Raw genomic sequence first — 14,522 nt, forward strand, 5'->3', positions numbered from 1 at the left:
TTGCTAGACTAAATTTCAACCATAGGGAGCAGATTGTATCAGAACCAATCGGATTTGCATCCCTCACAAACGACTGCTCTGTTGAAGAGGCCCTCGTCACAGCAATACCTTCTCCCCAATGCCCACCTTCTCTCGCACGGAATACGTCAACGCACGCTTTTGTTTTGATATCGAAGCTCGTGTTTATACTCGAGAGGATCACGCGTCGACAGCGGGCTACCCCTTTTCTTCCTGTGTCTCTCCACGAGAAGTATAGCCGGTGGATTGTAGGAGCATAGATGTCTGGAAGCCAGTTATTGAATTCAGGAGACGATAGAAACACTTTATTACAAAACACACATGTACTATAATTAAAGTAAATCGTATTCCTCTCGGGCAGGAGTCGCCCGACGCTCGTCAAGGAGTCGCGGCCTGGTCCCCCGTGACGAGGACAACCCTCTGTCCTCGCCACGGGGTACTATGGCCCACCACCTTTTCTTGCACCCAATACGTCTGGCATGCTTTTGTTTTTAAATTCGATCGCGTATTTATACTCAAGGGATAAGGGATCCGTCTCGAATTTGTAGGGAAGACAACGCAAGCGGGACCACGCGCAGTCAGCGGACTACCCCTTTTCTTCCTGTGTCTCACCGCGAGACGTACTGGCACTTCTTCAGAGTAATTTCGTTTCCTACCCTATTGCCAGGGAAACATTCTTCAATGTAACATAGGAATATTTTCTTTCTGTCATCATGTGGACCAGAAGATTAATTTTCGTCACGGTCAGCGTTGAGGACATCATTATAATTTATTTATATTGTAGCGGGGCACGGGTTATGGCCTGCCGAACGTAGAGAGTTTAGCTAGGGGAAAAGAAAAATGCCACATCTGGTTCCCTTGAATTAAACACCCTGATCGGCCGGAGTGTTTCGGCATGGTCGCGGTTTATGACTGAAGTGTCCCGCGAACCAGTGGCCAGGTACAACGGTACGTTCCGATCCGTAATTACTGAGACGACCATCCACCAACGCAGCACTCCCTACATGTATTAACTCAGAACGAAAGGTGTCGAAAGCCAAGAAGACAGCATGTTCGATTGCTTTCTAAGTAGAAACACAACAGATGTTGAAGAACTGTCCCTCGAAAATACTAAATTGCCAATCGTAAACATTAAATGAGTTTCTCTTCATTCTGAGTTAGCCTCTCCTTTGTCCCGTAAGACGGAATAAGTAGTATTTTATTTCGCATTTCCTTCTACGTTCGAACGACCAGGATGGGTCGCAGCTAGGAAATGGTGGGTGTTATAAATTTTTTTTCGTTGATCATAAAAACTTCCCCTTTGCATCTTTTAACCATCTACATGCATATTTCCAACCAATAAGGAAGAAGTTCCTTTCTTTCGAAAGGGCCAATGGCATCTTCTGACAAATTTTCCTCAGATTTAGGAAAAAGTCTGTGGATCAGAAGTCATTAGACATTCACAGCACCCACCAGTTCTTTGGAGGAAGTATATCCAGTCAAAAAATGCTTTTAACTGTAGAAGATAAAGTGGAGTTTGTGCTTTTACGTGGTGAGGGACGCTTGTCGTATCGTGCAGTGAGTACACAGTTCCAGCAACGACATCCCGATCGACCAAAACCGAGTCCGCAAACGGTAAGTCTTTATCTACATTTAGTGAAATACATACAGTTAAATACTGAATCTTTAACCCTTTTGCTACGACGTCCCAGTCCGCGGGGGCGCCGCTACCGACCAGGCGACCCGCGAAGGGGTTCGAGTGCCTAATAAGAAGTGAGAAATCTTGGAGAGAGTTCTTGGTGACAGTTTCATCGGCGAAACATAAGAAATCGATGGGTGTCGTTTTCGCAAAGATCTGATGAGAAATGCGCGAGTCGAAGATTTCTCACTTCTTAGTAGGCAGTCGAACCGCTTCGAGAGTCGAAAGCCATACAATCGGGTGAGGCATTGTGGGGGGTTGTCCTCGCTACGGTGTACCAGACCGCATCCTTTGACGGGCGTAGCTCCAGAATTACCCTGTATCTGGAAAGAACGCTGATCCAATTGGTGACGATAGAATCTCCTCCCGCAATGATCCTTTCACCACTGCACAGTACTTAATTTTATCCATGCACGCACGACGTATGGTCTGACCAATGAAAGGGTTAAATATCCAGTTTTGCCGTTTTTGTATCAATTAAATGCGTGTACATGAAATCGGTATGTTTTCAGATAAAAAATATTTGTGAGCTATTCAAAGCGACGGGGAGTGTACACCCGATCAAATGGAATAGGCGGACCACGCACAGGCGAGTACAAGAAATTGATGTTGTGGCGGCATTCCATGCCCACCCCACAACCTCAATTCGTCAGCTAGCGGCAAATTCAGATAGATCAAAATCGACAATTCAGAGAATCGTAAAGAAAAATGGTCTGAAGCCGTATAAGCCGAGCACGCAGCATAAATTATTTCTTAGAGATTGCGGACCACGGATTCAATTTTCGATGTCGATACTGCAGCAACTCGGAGAGGATCCAGAGTTCATCAGAAATATCATGATAACGGACGAATGTATATTTTATACAAATGGTTTGACATGCCATCAAAATTCACGAATGTGGGCAACGGAAAACCCATATTGGATACGTGAAGATAATAGCCAGTATCGCCAGTCAGTTTTAGTATGGTGTGGTATTTTCAATCGAAAAATATATGGACCCTATATTTTCGATGGAAATGTAACGGGAGTAGTGTATTTAGAAATGTTGAAGAATTATCTGGGAGATATTTTGCACGATATGTCACTGGTAGAAAGACGGAACCTGTGGTTTCAACAAGATGGTGCTCCGGCACATTACGCGAATATCGTAACGAGATGGCTGAACGAGACATTTCCCAACCGCTGGATCGGTCGCAATGGAGCAGTAGCATGGCCACCACGATCCCCTGACCTCTCGGCCTGCGATTTTTTTCTTTGGGGTCATATTAAACAAACAGTTTTTCAAACTCCTGTTGACAACAAAGCGGATTTGACACAAAGAATTATTGAAGCATGTAGAACAGTGTATAAGAATAGCAGATATAGCCGCTTGGCCGCTGCGAGTATCGCACGGCTCAGCCAGTCGAGCCGGTGCGATTGGACGCAGCATTACATTCAATTAATTTTCATTTGGCCAATTTTTATAAGCAATTGCAATCCACAGTCACTAGTGCACCGGCGAGTGCATTCAGCGCATATGAAGAGCTGTGAAATAAGCAATTGCAATGCGAAGTCACTAATTCTCCATGAGAGGGAGCCCCGAAGAGTGTAGTTGTTTAGACAGGATGGGTCGTTCGCCGACCAAAGATCCAGGAAGTCTCTCGCTCGAGGAGAGAGTTCGAAGTTCTGAACGAAGAGTCAATGCAGATAAGCTGGATTACTGGGCAGATTGATCGGGGAAGGGGCCGATAACATACTCATGAGCTGTGATCCCCTGTTATCGGTTCCGTCCCGCCTTTCCGTCTTCCCGGTTCTTTTAGCTCCAACGGATTCTCTCAAATGAAAGTATATGTTAATGCTTCTCCGTCTCTTTTGCATGGAATCCGGAGCCGCGAAGGGATTGAAGTGTCAAGCTCGCACGGACACCGGAAAGACATCGAGGACGAGTCCCTGGAGGAGAGTGTCGACCGCGACCGAGGATTCGACGAGGAGGAGGGAACGTCGCCGAAGCAGTGGAGACGCCGTCGGACGTTCTTCTGGAGGAGGCTGCCTGCAAACGAGGCCGCGCTGGAGTCTGCATGTGGTTCCAGAGGCTGCACGAAGGAGGATGCAGTGTCGGAGCGTTGGAGTTGACGTGGGACGTTCCAAAGTGGAGTTTCAGGGACATCGCGGGACAAGGACCAGGGGCGTTTCGTCGAGGAAGAATTAGAAGCTCTGCGGTACCCGTGCCCCGGCTGCTGGAGCCGGAGCTCTCCGTGGATTTCGTCGTGGGACCAAGAGCCGCAGGGTTCCAGCGACGTCGTGGGACAAGGAGCTGCGGAGTTCCAGAGACGTCGTGGGGCCAGAAGTTGGAGCGTTTCGTCGTGGCAGATCGAGAAGTCTCGTTGTACTCACGCCTTGCTCAGGGTTTTTCCGTGGTTTTCCCCTAAGCGAGAAGGCAAATGCCGAGGCGGATGTCTGAAGAAGCCACGGGGTTGCACGACCACTTCTTCAGGCAGGGGTACGAAGATTCTGAAGAGGATTCAATGCGGCCGAGACGTCCGCTCTTCCAGAGGGGAGAGCAGTGTTGCGAGCACCGGGTATAGGCCCGTGCATAGCCTGCTGGTGCTCGTAGCTGAAGATAGAAGAAGGTCGGCCACCTTCGAGAGGACGATTGTGACGACGACCAGAAAACTGTCTTGTACCGAGCGCCATAGCGTTCGGATGTGCTTCTGTAACCGCTTTTGCTCTATGTAACAATATAGTTCAGTCGTGTGTACGCCCGTGTAATCTTTATTCTATCCTTTGCGTCGGGGTGGCCTGCGATGGTAACGCCCGTCAGTGGGGCACATAACATAGGATTCGCGGAAAATCTCATAACTTCGGTGTATCCCAATATTTTTGAGTACTTTTTTTATATTATTTGTTAATAGCCAACGGTTATATGAACAGGAACATTAAAAGAATTGAAGCATCTTTAACAAATAAAACAGTAATAAACTCCGTAAACATTGTGTTTCATAATTATTTAAACATCCAGTTCAGAATCCGTTCATGAAATCCGCTACTGAAAATGCGCAGGCTGGATGCGCGTGATAATTATGTGGTCGGCTCCTCGAAGTGACAGAAAATATAACCTATATGCTATACCCAATTTCCTAAAGACACTGTTGCGGCGTAATAATAATGTTTTTGAAGGATGCTAAAAAGGTCACAAATGTTTCGTAAAAGAACCAAATAGCCACTAAACATTTGTTGTCATATAGCTTATAGATAGGTTATATTTTGTCACTTGGAGGAGCCGACCACATAATAATCTGTTTGGTTGGTCAGCTCGTTGATGAGCAATCTCGCGTGCACATCATTAATAGCACGCGACACCAATAAAGTTTTTTGGTTACACCAAACGTGTATCTTCTGTTCATCCTTCTCATCCCGAACACGTGTGCGGCAGTAGGACCGCAGGAGGGAAGAAGTCCGTGCCCTCTCATTCCACTTTACTACCACCGGTATCACTTCCTACAAAGGTATTTACATATATATATAGGCCTGGTATGGAATTCCTACCCGTAGTGGAAGGGGAACACGCCACACATGCGCGTGATGACCCCGTGACGTCCAAACAATCGACGCCAAAGTTCAGTCAAATGACTGCGTCATCGCGCAGGTGTGGCATGTTCCCCCTCCATTACGTGTAGGATTTTTCTGGCAAGCTCTGTAATACCATTAAAATCTCTACTACCACAATCTCATTAACACATATGTATATGCCTTCTAAGTCACGACGCTTCTCGCGGCGGCCAGGGGAACTAAACAGAAATCGGCACACAAAATCGCTGGGGTAAAAGGTACAGAGTCGGAACACCCCTCTATTATACCGTGGAATGGACAATGTCGTATATACGGTTCATTCCATGCCAAGCGGATCACTTTGAACACTCAATGTCTGAGATTTTCTTCAAATTGAAACATGTTATAGTGCATGTGAAAATAAGAGGAGTTCAAGTTGTCACATTTTGCCACAATCAAAATTGTTTTATAAATACAGACCCTCAAAGTACACAACTTTCATCGATTTTTTGAAAATTAGCTTTCGAATTTGGCAAAATGATTATTATATGCCCGATTTGTCCGATTATGTCCCGGTCAGTGAACGACCAATTGGATGCTATCATGTTGCACTCGTCATATCGGAACATAACTCTAACTGGAAGATTACTGAAGGTGAAGAAATCGGCTGTAAATCCTCATTATTTTCACATGGACTCTAACATATTTAAATTTGAACAAAATCCCAGGAGTTTATCCAGATATTATCTTTGCCCATCTCTGTTCTCCAGCCGCTTCGCCGTGATTCATTCAAGCCTCCCTGAAGACAAAACTAGGGGAAATGCGGCAACAGCGCGATGCGACTCTCCATACGTATCGGCAACTATGTCTTTCCTACATTTATCGGCTAGCTTAGACTTCCACCGGTTCTGAAGGTACATGGCGCGAATATACCATCAGCGCCGGTGACGGAAAATCCTTGAAGCCTCATTCTGTCATTTCTCGAGTCTATCTCAGTACACGATTCATAAATTCATTATTATTTCAACGTACGGTGCTTATTAGCGTTCAAACACACCAGACCACCCTGCACGAATGTCTACTGGAGGCAACTATACCCACAAAAACTTCCTTCTTACCAATTCCAGAACGAAAGTTGGTTGAAACGGTTTGTTTACTACATTACGTACACGTATACGCTGGTACTACTCGAATATATCACCAGCGCCGGTGACGGAGAAGCCATGAAGCCTCATTCTATCAGTTTTCGAGTCATAAATTCATCATTATTTCAACGTACGGTGCTTATTAGCATTCAAATGCACCAGACCACCCTGCACTGATGTCTACTGGAGGCAACTAAACACTCAAAAACTTCCTTCTTGCCGATTCCAGGACGAAAGTTGGTTGATACGGTTTGTTTACTACATCGTGTATACGTACACGCTTTTCCTAAGGTGGTGTTCAGATGTATTGACCGGTGAGTTTGGTGAGGGGTATTCTCCCACCACACCACTTGCCTGCCTCAGTGCTCCTTTTCTCTTCGTTCTCACTCTTTCTCGGGATAGGCCTGCTCGTCGCACGGTGGGAATTGGTGTGCGTGAGGTACGTACACACGCGCGAAGCATCTCCCCCACTTTCTCGTTTCTTTCTTGCTCTCGTTCCACCTCGCTCTCGCCTTTGCAGAACAAGAGCGAGTCAGAATTGGTCGGGATAGCGCCAAGCTCCTGACGTGTAGGCCAACACGAGTTCTTAGCGTAGAAATACATACATCAGAATAGGTGTGCGTTAGCTCCGAAAAAATTCAGGAGCTTCATTGGTCAGAACATTGATTCGTTTTCGTTAGCTTCATCTCGTATTGGTTTACGCATAGCTTCGTAACGCACACAACTACTACGCTAAGAATAAATAACATCCACACGGCTTCGTTGAGGCGGAGCCGAGCAGCGTCCCCGTTTCAAATGGACTGAAGAACAAGACCAAAGTTTTAAGCAATTACGTAACGAACTTTGTCAACAACCCATATTGCAATATTCAGATTTAAGTAAACCGTTTATTGTAACAACAGATGCCTCCGATTACGCTATTGGAGCTGTTCTTAGCCAAGGGGAGATAGGAAACAACCTGCCGATTGCCTACGCATCCCGCAGCCTAAATAAACCTGAGAAGATCTACTCAGCTACTGTAAAGGAATGTTTGGCCATGGTTTACGCCGTAAGATACTTCAAGCCTTATATCTATGGAACCCCATTCACCCTCGTTACTGATCACAGACCACTGGTGTGGCTACACTCTGTCAAGGACCCCACTTCTAGACTAATGAAATGGAAACTCCGACTTTTGGAGTACGAGTACCAGCTTGTCCACAAATCCGGAAAGACGAATAAGAACGCAGACGCATTATCGCGCAAGCCCGCTTCTGTCTGCCTACCACTTATTCCACGAGAACTCCAGGATCCTGACTTCAAAGTCCAGATACCGAAAACAGACGCTAACACCGAGACAATTGGGCACCGCATACGACAGCTACGTCGCGATAGGGAAAACCGACTTAAGTACCGGGAGACAAGTAGCAGTTCAGACGAGATAGAAGAAACCGCACGTGGGAACGTTCAACATTCTCCAATTATACACAAGAACAGATCTTTTCCCAGCTTATCTCAAGAGGTAACCATGCCAGATGAACGCCAGGACACTATAAACACTTTTATGCCCGCAGCAAATTCTACAGAAAGCATCCCTTTAGATAAGGACCAGACCTTATTTGACGATCTGATATCCTTTGAGGAACCGATCGAAGATACTGTCATAGAAAATGCAAGAAAACTCGTCAGCCGATGTTGATCACTGACACACCTATAGGAGCCTTCGACAAAGTTTCCTTAGATACAGTGGGACCTTTACTAATTACACCGAGTGGGAACAGACACTCTCACCATTCAAGATAATCTAACGAAATATTGCGTAGCCATAGCAATACCTAATATTCGAGCTACTACAATTGCAGATGCTTTCGCTAGACATTTCATCACAATCTATGGTACACCCCGCGCAATATTAACAGACAAAGGAACTAGCTTCATCGGAACACTCATGACAAATTTATCCGAAATATTTAAAATCAAACAAATCACAACCTCGGGATATAGACCACAAACCAACGGATCTTTAGAACGAAGTCACATCATACTCACCGAATATCTCAAGCATTACATGGATAATTACGAAGACTGGGATTTACTAATACCGTTCGCAATGTTCTCTTATAACACATCCGTTCACGAAGCAACAAATTTCACCCCATACGAATTAATCTTTGGAAAACCAGCTCGAAAACCAAGTTCTTTCCCAACTGGCGAAAAATTAAAGTCATTTGGAGACTACTTAATAGAATTAATAACACACATGACTAATATTCGTAATATAGCTTCCGATATCCTAAACAAAGCAAAAATTCGTTCGAAAAATTATTACGATGTTCACGCACGACCAGCAACATTTAACAAAGGCGACTCTGTCTACATACTCAAAGAACCACGCACCAGTAAATTTGATCCACATTACATTGGACCATACCAGATAATAGACCTGACAGACCTGAATAACGTAGTATTACGAACGCACAATAAGTTAATCACACAGCATCAGGACAAATTAAAATATGCCTACTCTCCATTCACAGCTGAAAATCAACCATGATCTTCGCATATTTGCTCCTGTTGCCACTCGCTGTTATTAGCGACGATCAAATCATAGCACCACTCGAAGGAGACACCGGACTCTTCTACGAAAAATTACCTGATATAAGGACCTTCCAATCACAATGGCGCCTAGTCACCTCTCTAGATGTTACTCGGTACCTCAGCTATGCTCCACATGTGAAGCATTACATCTCATCGATGAATCAACTCTGTAATCGCCACGATTCCATCAACTGCCTCAGCAAGGAATTGGGACCTCGATTAATCAAGAAAGAAGAAAACACCGTGCATTACAGCAATTTGATACGCACTGCAATAGGTGTTACCCCACATCTTAAAACACTATCCCCACGGCGCAGCGTACCTTTTGGATTCATCGGCAATCTCAGCAAAATATTATTTCGAACTTTATCACAAGAAGATGCAGAATACTACAACCGCGAATTAAACAAAGTTTATAAGGATCAACGCGAAATTACCGAAATAATAGCTAAACAAACGCATATTATAAAAGGAGAATTTTCACTCGCACATGCAAGGTTAGTTAATTTAACTCAAATTGTATCGCAACTGACGAAAACGATGGTCATACACTCCGAAGCATTACAAGAGACACAGTCAGACATTAGCAGATTACGTTTCGAAGCATCCATCAGGGACTCTGTAATTGAAATAGAAAGAGGGTTAGACGATTATAGCACCAACCTACTGTTGCTAATAGATGTAATATTGCTAGAAAAACAAGGCATTTTACACCCTGCTATTTTATCGCCAGAACAATTATTGAGATCAGCTCAAAAAATTAAGGAAACACTTGCTTATGAATTTCCCTTAACACCCGAAGAATTACCCATGGAACAAATTGAAAAAATAACAAATTTAAACGTAATTTTCACCAGAGGAAGGATATTTTTCGAACTCACCATACCTCTTTTAGAGCAAAAAACGTACAGCTTATATAAAATATACCCATGTCCATCGACACATAACCTTGGAACAAAAAGGGTAATTTCGTATATCCAGCCGCAAACCCAGTACATTGCAGTCTCATCAGACGAGCAACAATATTTTTCCCCAACGGAAGAATACTTGAAGACTTGCCGGTTTCACCACAATAAATTTTTGGGCCCAACTACCCTACTAGTATACCAAGCAGATCGACAACCAACTTGTGAATCTACTCTGTTATTAAACTCCACTTCGATAAATTGGAACACCTGTACCATTAAATTGACCGCACAAGTAAAACCGTACTGGCAGACTTTAAATTAACCAGCTACATGGCTTTACTTCATGCCCGAAAATAAAAAGGCACAAATTTATTGCAAAGGAAAGAAACCTATAGCGCAAAATATCGCTACCATTGGAATCCTTAAATTACAACCCGGTTGCCAAGCAACAATAGACTCGGTACAACTAAAATCATTGGAAACCATCGATACCTCGCAAAACATTGAATATTATCCCTCTAAATCTTACAATTTATCAGTAATTATACCAGAAGTCACCGAACATCATTTCGAAGTATTGAAAATGAACGAGCAGAAACCCACAAAATGGGAGGATCTTCCAACAGCATTATCACTTACGGAAATAGAACAACGAGCCAGGAATTTTGCCACCTACCAATCATCCATTCGGCAGGTACAGGTCTCAACCTTTTCTATCATTGGGGGCATAATAGTAATTCTGATCATAGTAAACACGATATTGGTCATGAAATGCAAACCTCGTCAACTCAACAATAAAACAGAGTCTCCCAAAGGAAACCAAGAAATAACAATAAATATACCAAGCACATCCGAAACCCACAGTCCGTGCGCCACAGTTTTCTAAAGGGATGAAACCACTCCCACAAGAATCCCTCCTCTGGGACACGTTTCAGAGTGGGGGCGCGATAAGGGTTTTTTCCCTATAAAAGCAGGGCATCAGACCCCTTAACTCAGCACAACTCCTGCTTCTACATGTCCAAGAGCATCGCTACACAGACCACGCTAGACGAGGGAACAAGAACCATAGCCGTACAAACAGGACATCACGGATCTTGGGAAACTCCTTCTCGAGTGGGTACTACATTAACACCAAGACCATATCACAGCAGCACTGGAGGAAACGTCAGGAAGGGCCGAAGTTCTTCAACTCGAAAAACCAGCAGCAAGACAGTTGGAGTCCAGGCAACGGAATATAAACCCCATCAACGTATCCCAGACTGGTTGGTGCTCCGGGAAATAACTGACGACAACATTCGTAATTGGACACCTGGAGAACAGATCGTCACGAAAAAACGCAGACATGAGGACCATCTCAGCGCGTGAATTCGGGAAGACTGTGCGCTGTTTCGTCACGAATGTGGAGGACATCATCACCTTCTGGGTCACCTTGGAGGCGTGCGCAGAGGCAACGACCGTCATGTATCAGGAACTGAATGCCCACATGACCTCCAGACAACACTTAGGTTAGCCAACATTGGGCAGCGTCAGACCGGGACTACTCGTGGCCGTAAAATTCGTCGGCAAAGGGTGGCTTCGCGCCGAAATCACCGATCTATATGGAATGACATGCACCAAGGATCCGGCTGAGGAACGTGAAGCCTCGATCTTGCCGACCGCTCCAGAGGATGACGCACATCGCGGAATTAGCCATGGCAAGGAGAAAGGATTGCCTCACGGACATCCAGCCAACGACAGATGGCATCACCGCAACGCTGCTCCTTGACCGGCTACCCGGACAACCCCCAGTGGACATCGGTGCCAAATGGCTGGAGATGGGCTACGTGGTGCCCAGCGACCATTGAACTCAACAGCCCGTAACACCTAGCGATAAGTACACATTACACCACACTACACCCGAAAATCACCCTCCAGCGGCTCCTTGATTTCGTATCAGGTTCGTCCGCGTGTGACTCCATCCCTAGAGGCTCCCTGATTTCGCATCAGGTTCGTCTTCGCTTCCGATAATCCTAGCGGTTCCCTGATTTCGCATCAGGTTCGTCCGCACTCTAACTAACAAACTTATAAACCGTATTCCTTGGGAAATATCCTTCTCGCCGGCCTCTCGCGTTGCCGCAGCCCTGGCTCGTAACACGTTCCACGCATCTCCAGTAAGAAAGGAACGCGATTTAAGAAATGGTCAAAACTGATTTGACTGACAACTATTACGCGGGTGGTTAATTTCCGCAGATTTAAAAAACAGGACTTGACCATCGTATCTTTTAAAATAATAATGTAAGAAAAAAATCGCCTGGCCTAATAAATTTGCCCCATCGAACCATGCAATTTCATATAAACAATTTCTTTTATATCTCCAATACGTTAGGAAATATCGTTAAAATTTATGTCTCCAATACGTTAGGAAATATCGGAAATACGTTAGGTTAGGAGGAGTGAAAGTTGCTAGACTAAATTTCAACCATAGGGAGCAGATTGTATCAGAACCAATCCAACTTGCATCCCTCCCAAAAGAACCGGCCATCCGAGCGTAGAAGCAAGTGCGAAATAAAAGTAACGATGCGCTTCTCGATACCGCAGATGTACCTACCTAAGTAGCATTTCTGACGGAAAAGAATTGTCCAGCCTTTGGGCCTGCCACTTCTGGCGTAGACCTTTGGCAGGTAAGTATCCATTTCAACAGGCAGTGCCACCCGTGACGCCAGTAAGACCGCCCCCGGTTTTTGCCATTCCAGAGGGGTTTCTTGCAGTGAAAATCAGTAAATTTGCAAGCGCAATATCTTAAAAACCAGTGGAAATAAAGTGTATACATTAAAGCTTATTGAATTTGTCTTGGAACGCACTATCAACTCAGGTCTTCAAAAAAAATAGTTCCATTTGAAAAACCGAACTTGACCATCGTATCTTTTAAAATAATAATCGAAAACAAAATTCGTTCGCGCTAATAAATGGGCCCCCTCGAACCATGCAATTCCCTATTTTTTTATATTTTTATCGACAATACTTTAAGAGATATCGCGCTGTCCACTCCTTAGTGGGACACCCTGTATTTTCATGAAATGTGCATATTTCAAAACGCGCGGTGCCGACAGTGGTAGTCAACAGCGGTCCACGGGTTGAAGAATTTGGGGCCTTTTTCGTATAACTTTTGAACTATAAAAGATATCGGAATGCAATTTGCGCCGAAAAATGAGGAACAATTATTCCCTCTTAATAATAGGGAATTTAAAATATTTTACGTTTACTTAACTTGCATTTATCAATTTTTTAACCATAATTGTTGTGAAAAGCTTTTGTAAGCCGTTTATTTGATACTGTATTTAATGCTCTTTTTAAAATTCATGATGTTGATAAACTATTTGGCTAGTAGTTTCTGTATCATTGCTTTCATAAATTGAGAAATTAAATTTTTATTCAATTATGTGTTAGTTCTGCAAACCTCAGAATCTATTGTTCGAGTTTTCTTTTTTATAATTTTATCCTTAATGCAGTGCATGCATAGATCGGACGTAACGGGCAACTAATAGGACGTGTCTTTGATTGTAGCGGTGTTTGAATTTTTTTTCTATAATTTTTGTGTCTGAATGTTTTAAACTTTTATCTACTCAACGCCATGCCTATTCCGTCTTCCGTTAATGTCATTTTTTGGAACGATGCGCCATTATTGTACCTTTTACACGCAGGTGGCGAAAAATCTCTTCGCACAAGGGTATAGCGCCGCAGTCAACCCTGTCGTAGCTAAATTTTTTTAAATTGAGACGGGTGCGAGGCCAGTCGACACTGTTTTCAAACTTCATTACAGTAGTCTGGGATGCGAGTGGTAAACCAATCATAAAAGCGGAGCGTGCGGTTCACTTACCTGGGCCGGGAAATTTTGCATAGCTTTTTGCGATATTAATTTGAAAGACACCATCCTAAAATTTTCGAAGTTCGAGCATCACTGCTGTCCAGCAAGCAGCTCTCCAAACGCCGGGCCGTGCATGGTTGTGGTGGAATGCGTCCGTGAGGCGCTGTTGCCGCCTTTCCTGTTCGCGCCAGCGCGGATTGCAAGATTAGATAATGACCCTGTATAGGTGAGAATATGATGATTGTAGCTGTTAGTCCATGAAGGAATTAGTCACCTCTTGTGTGAATTTAAATTTTGCACTAGAAAACGCATTACACAATTACTTTGGACACGGCCGCTACGAATCTTTATCATTAACACTGTGACTGGCGCCGGCGTGTTTTTACGCTCTGGGATTGGCATCCTGAGCACGGGTTTGGCGTGATTTCGCGGCAATATTTTGTATGAAGCTTCGAAAGGGTCGCGTCGTGTACATATAGACGTACCTTAAGGAATACATATGGGATTTCGATGGTTCCTCGAACTTGTTCCCAAGCAATCATTTAGCTGTCGTTGAGGTGGGTCTTGGAAAAAACAAAGCAAAATTGGTACTTGGAGGTGTCATAAACGAGGCCTTCTTGGGTACTGCTTCAGGGCCTAAGCAATGGATGCTTAAAGATGGAATCAGACGGCGCGTGAATCGTAGATCTTTGCGCGCGAATCGCCGATTCACGCGCCGTGAGATCGCTCATGACTCGCCGACTTGCCGAACCTGGGCGAGCCTGGGTGATCCGAGCAAGCTCGCCGATTCACGCGCCGTCTGATCCGTCACGGATCGCCGAGT

General features: G+C 44.5%; 1 protein-coding gene across 1 annotated transcript; it reads left to right on the forward strand.

Annotated features, from left to right (window-relative positions):
* The first annotated feature begins 272 nt into the window (after positions 1-272).
* LOC143369387 (uncharacterized) lies at positions 273-4,854 on the forward strand. The gene is made up of 3 exons (XM_076813259.1): positions 273-1,103; positions 1,200-1,632; positions 2,209-4,854. Exons 2-3 carry the CDS (start codon positions 1,504-1,506, stop codon positions 3,286-3,288), a joined length of 1,209 nt encoding a protein of 402 aa, XP_076669374.1. The 5' UTR covers positions 273-1,103; positions 1,200-1,503; the 3' UTR covers positions 3,289-4,854.
* The last annotated feature ends 9,668 nt before the right edge of the window (positions 4,855-14,522 follow it).

Source organism: Andrena cerasifolii, chromosome 5 (assembly GCF_050908995.1).
Source record: "Andrena cerasifolii isolate SP2316 chromosome 5, iyAndCera1_principal, whole genome shotgun sequence".
NCBI lineage: Eukaryota > Metazoa > Arthropoda > Insecta > Hymenoptera > Andrenidae > Andrena > Andrena cerasifolii.

What these genes read in the sequence shown, in the direction of transcription:
- LOC143369387 (XM_076813259.1), top strand. Translation starts at nt 1,504, where the DNA reads ATGCTTTTAACTGTAGAAGATAAAGTGGAGTTTGTGCTTTTACGTGGT. An exon ending in CAAAACCGAGTCCGCAAACG is followed by an intron (nt 1,633 to 2,208) that starts GTAAGTCTTTAT and finishes GTATGTTTTCAG; the next exon opens with ATAAAAAATATTTGTGAGCT.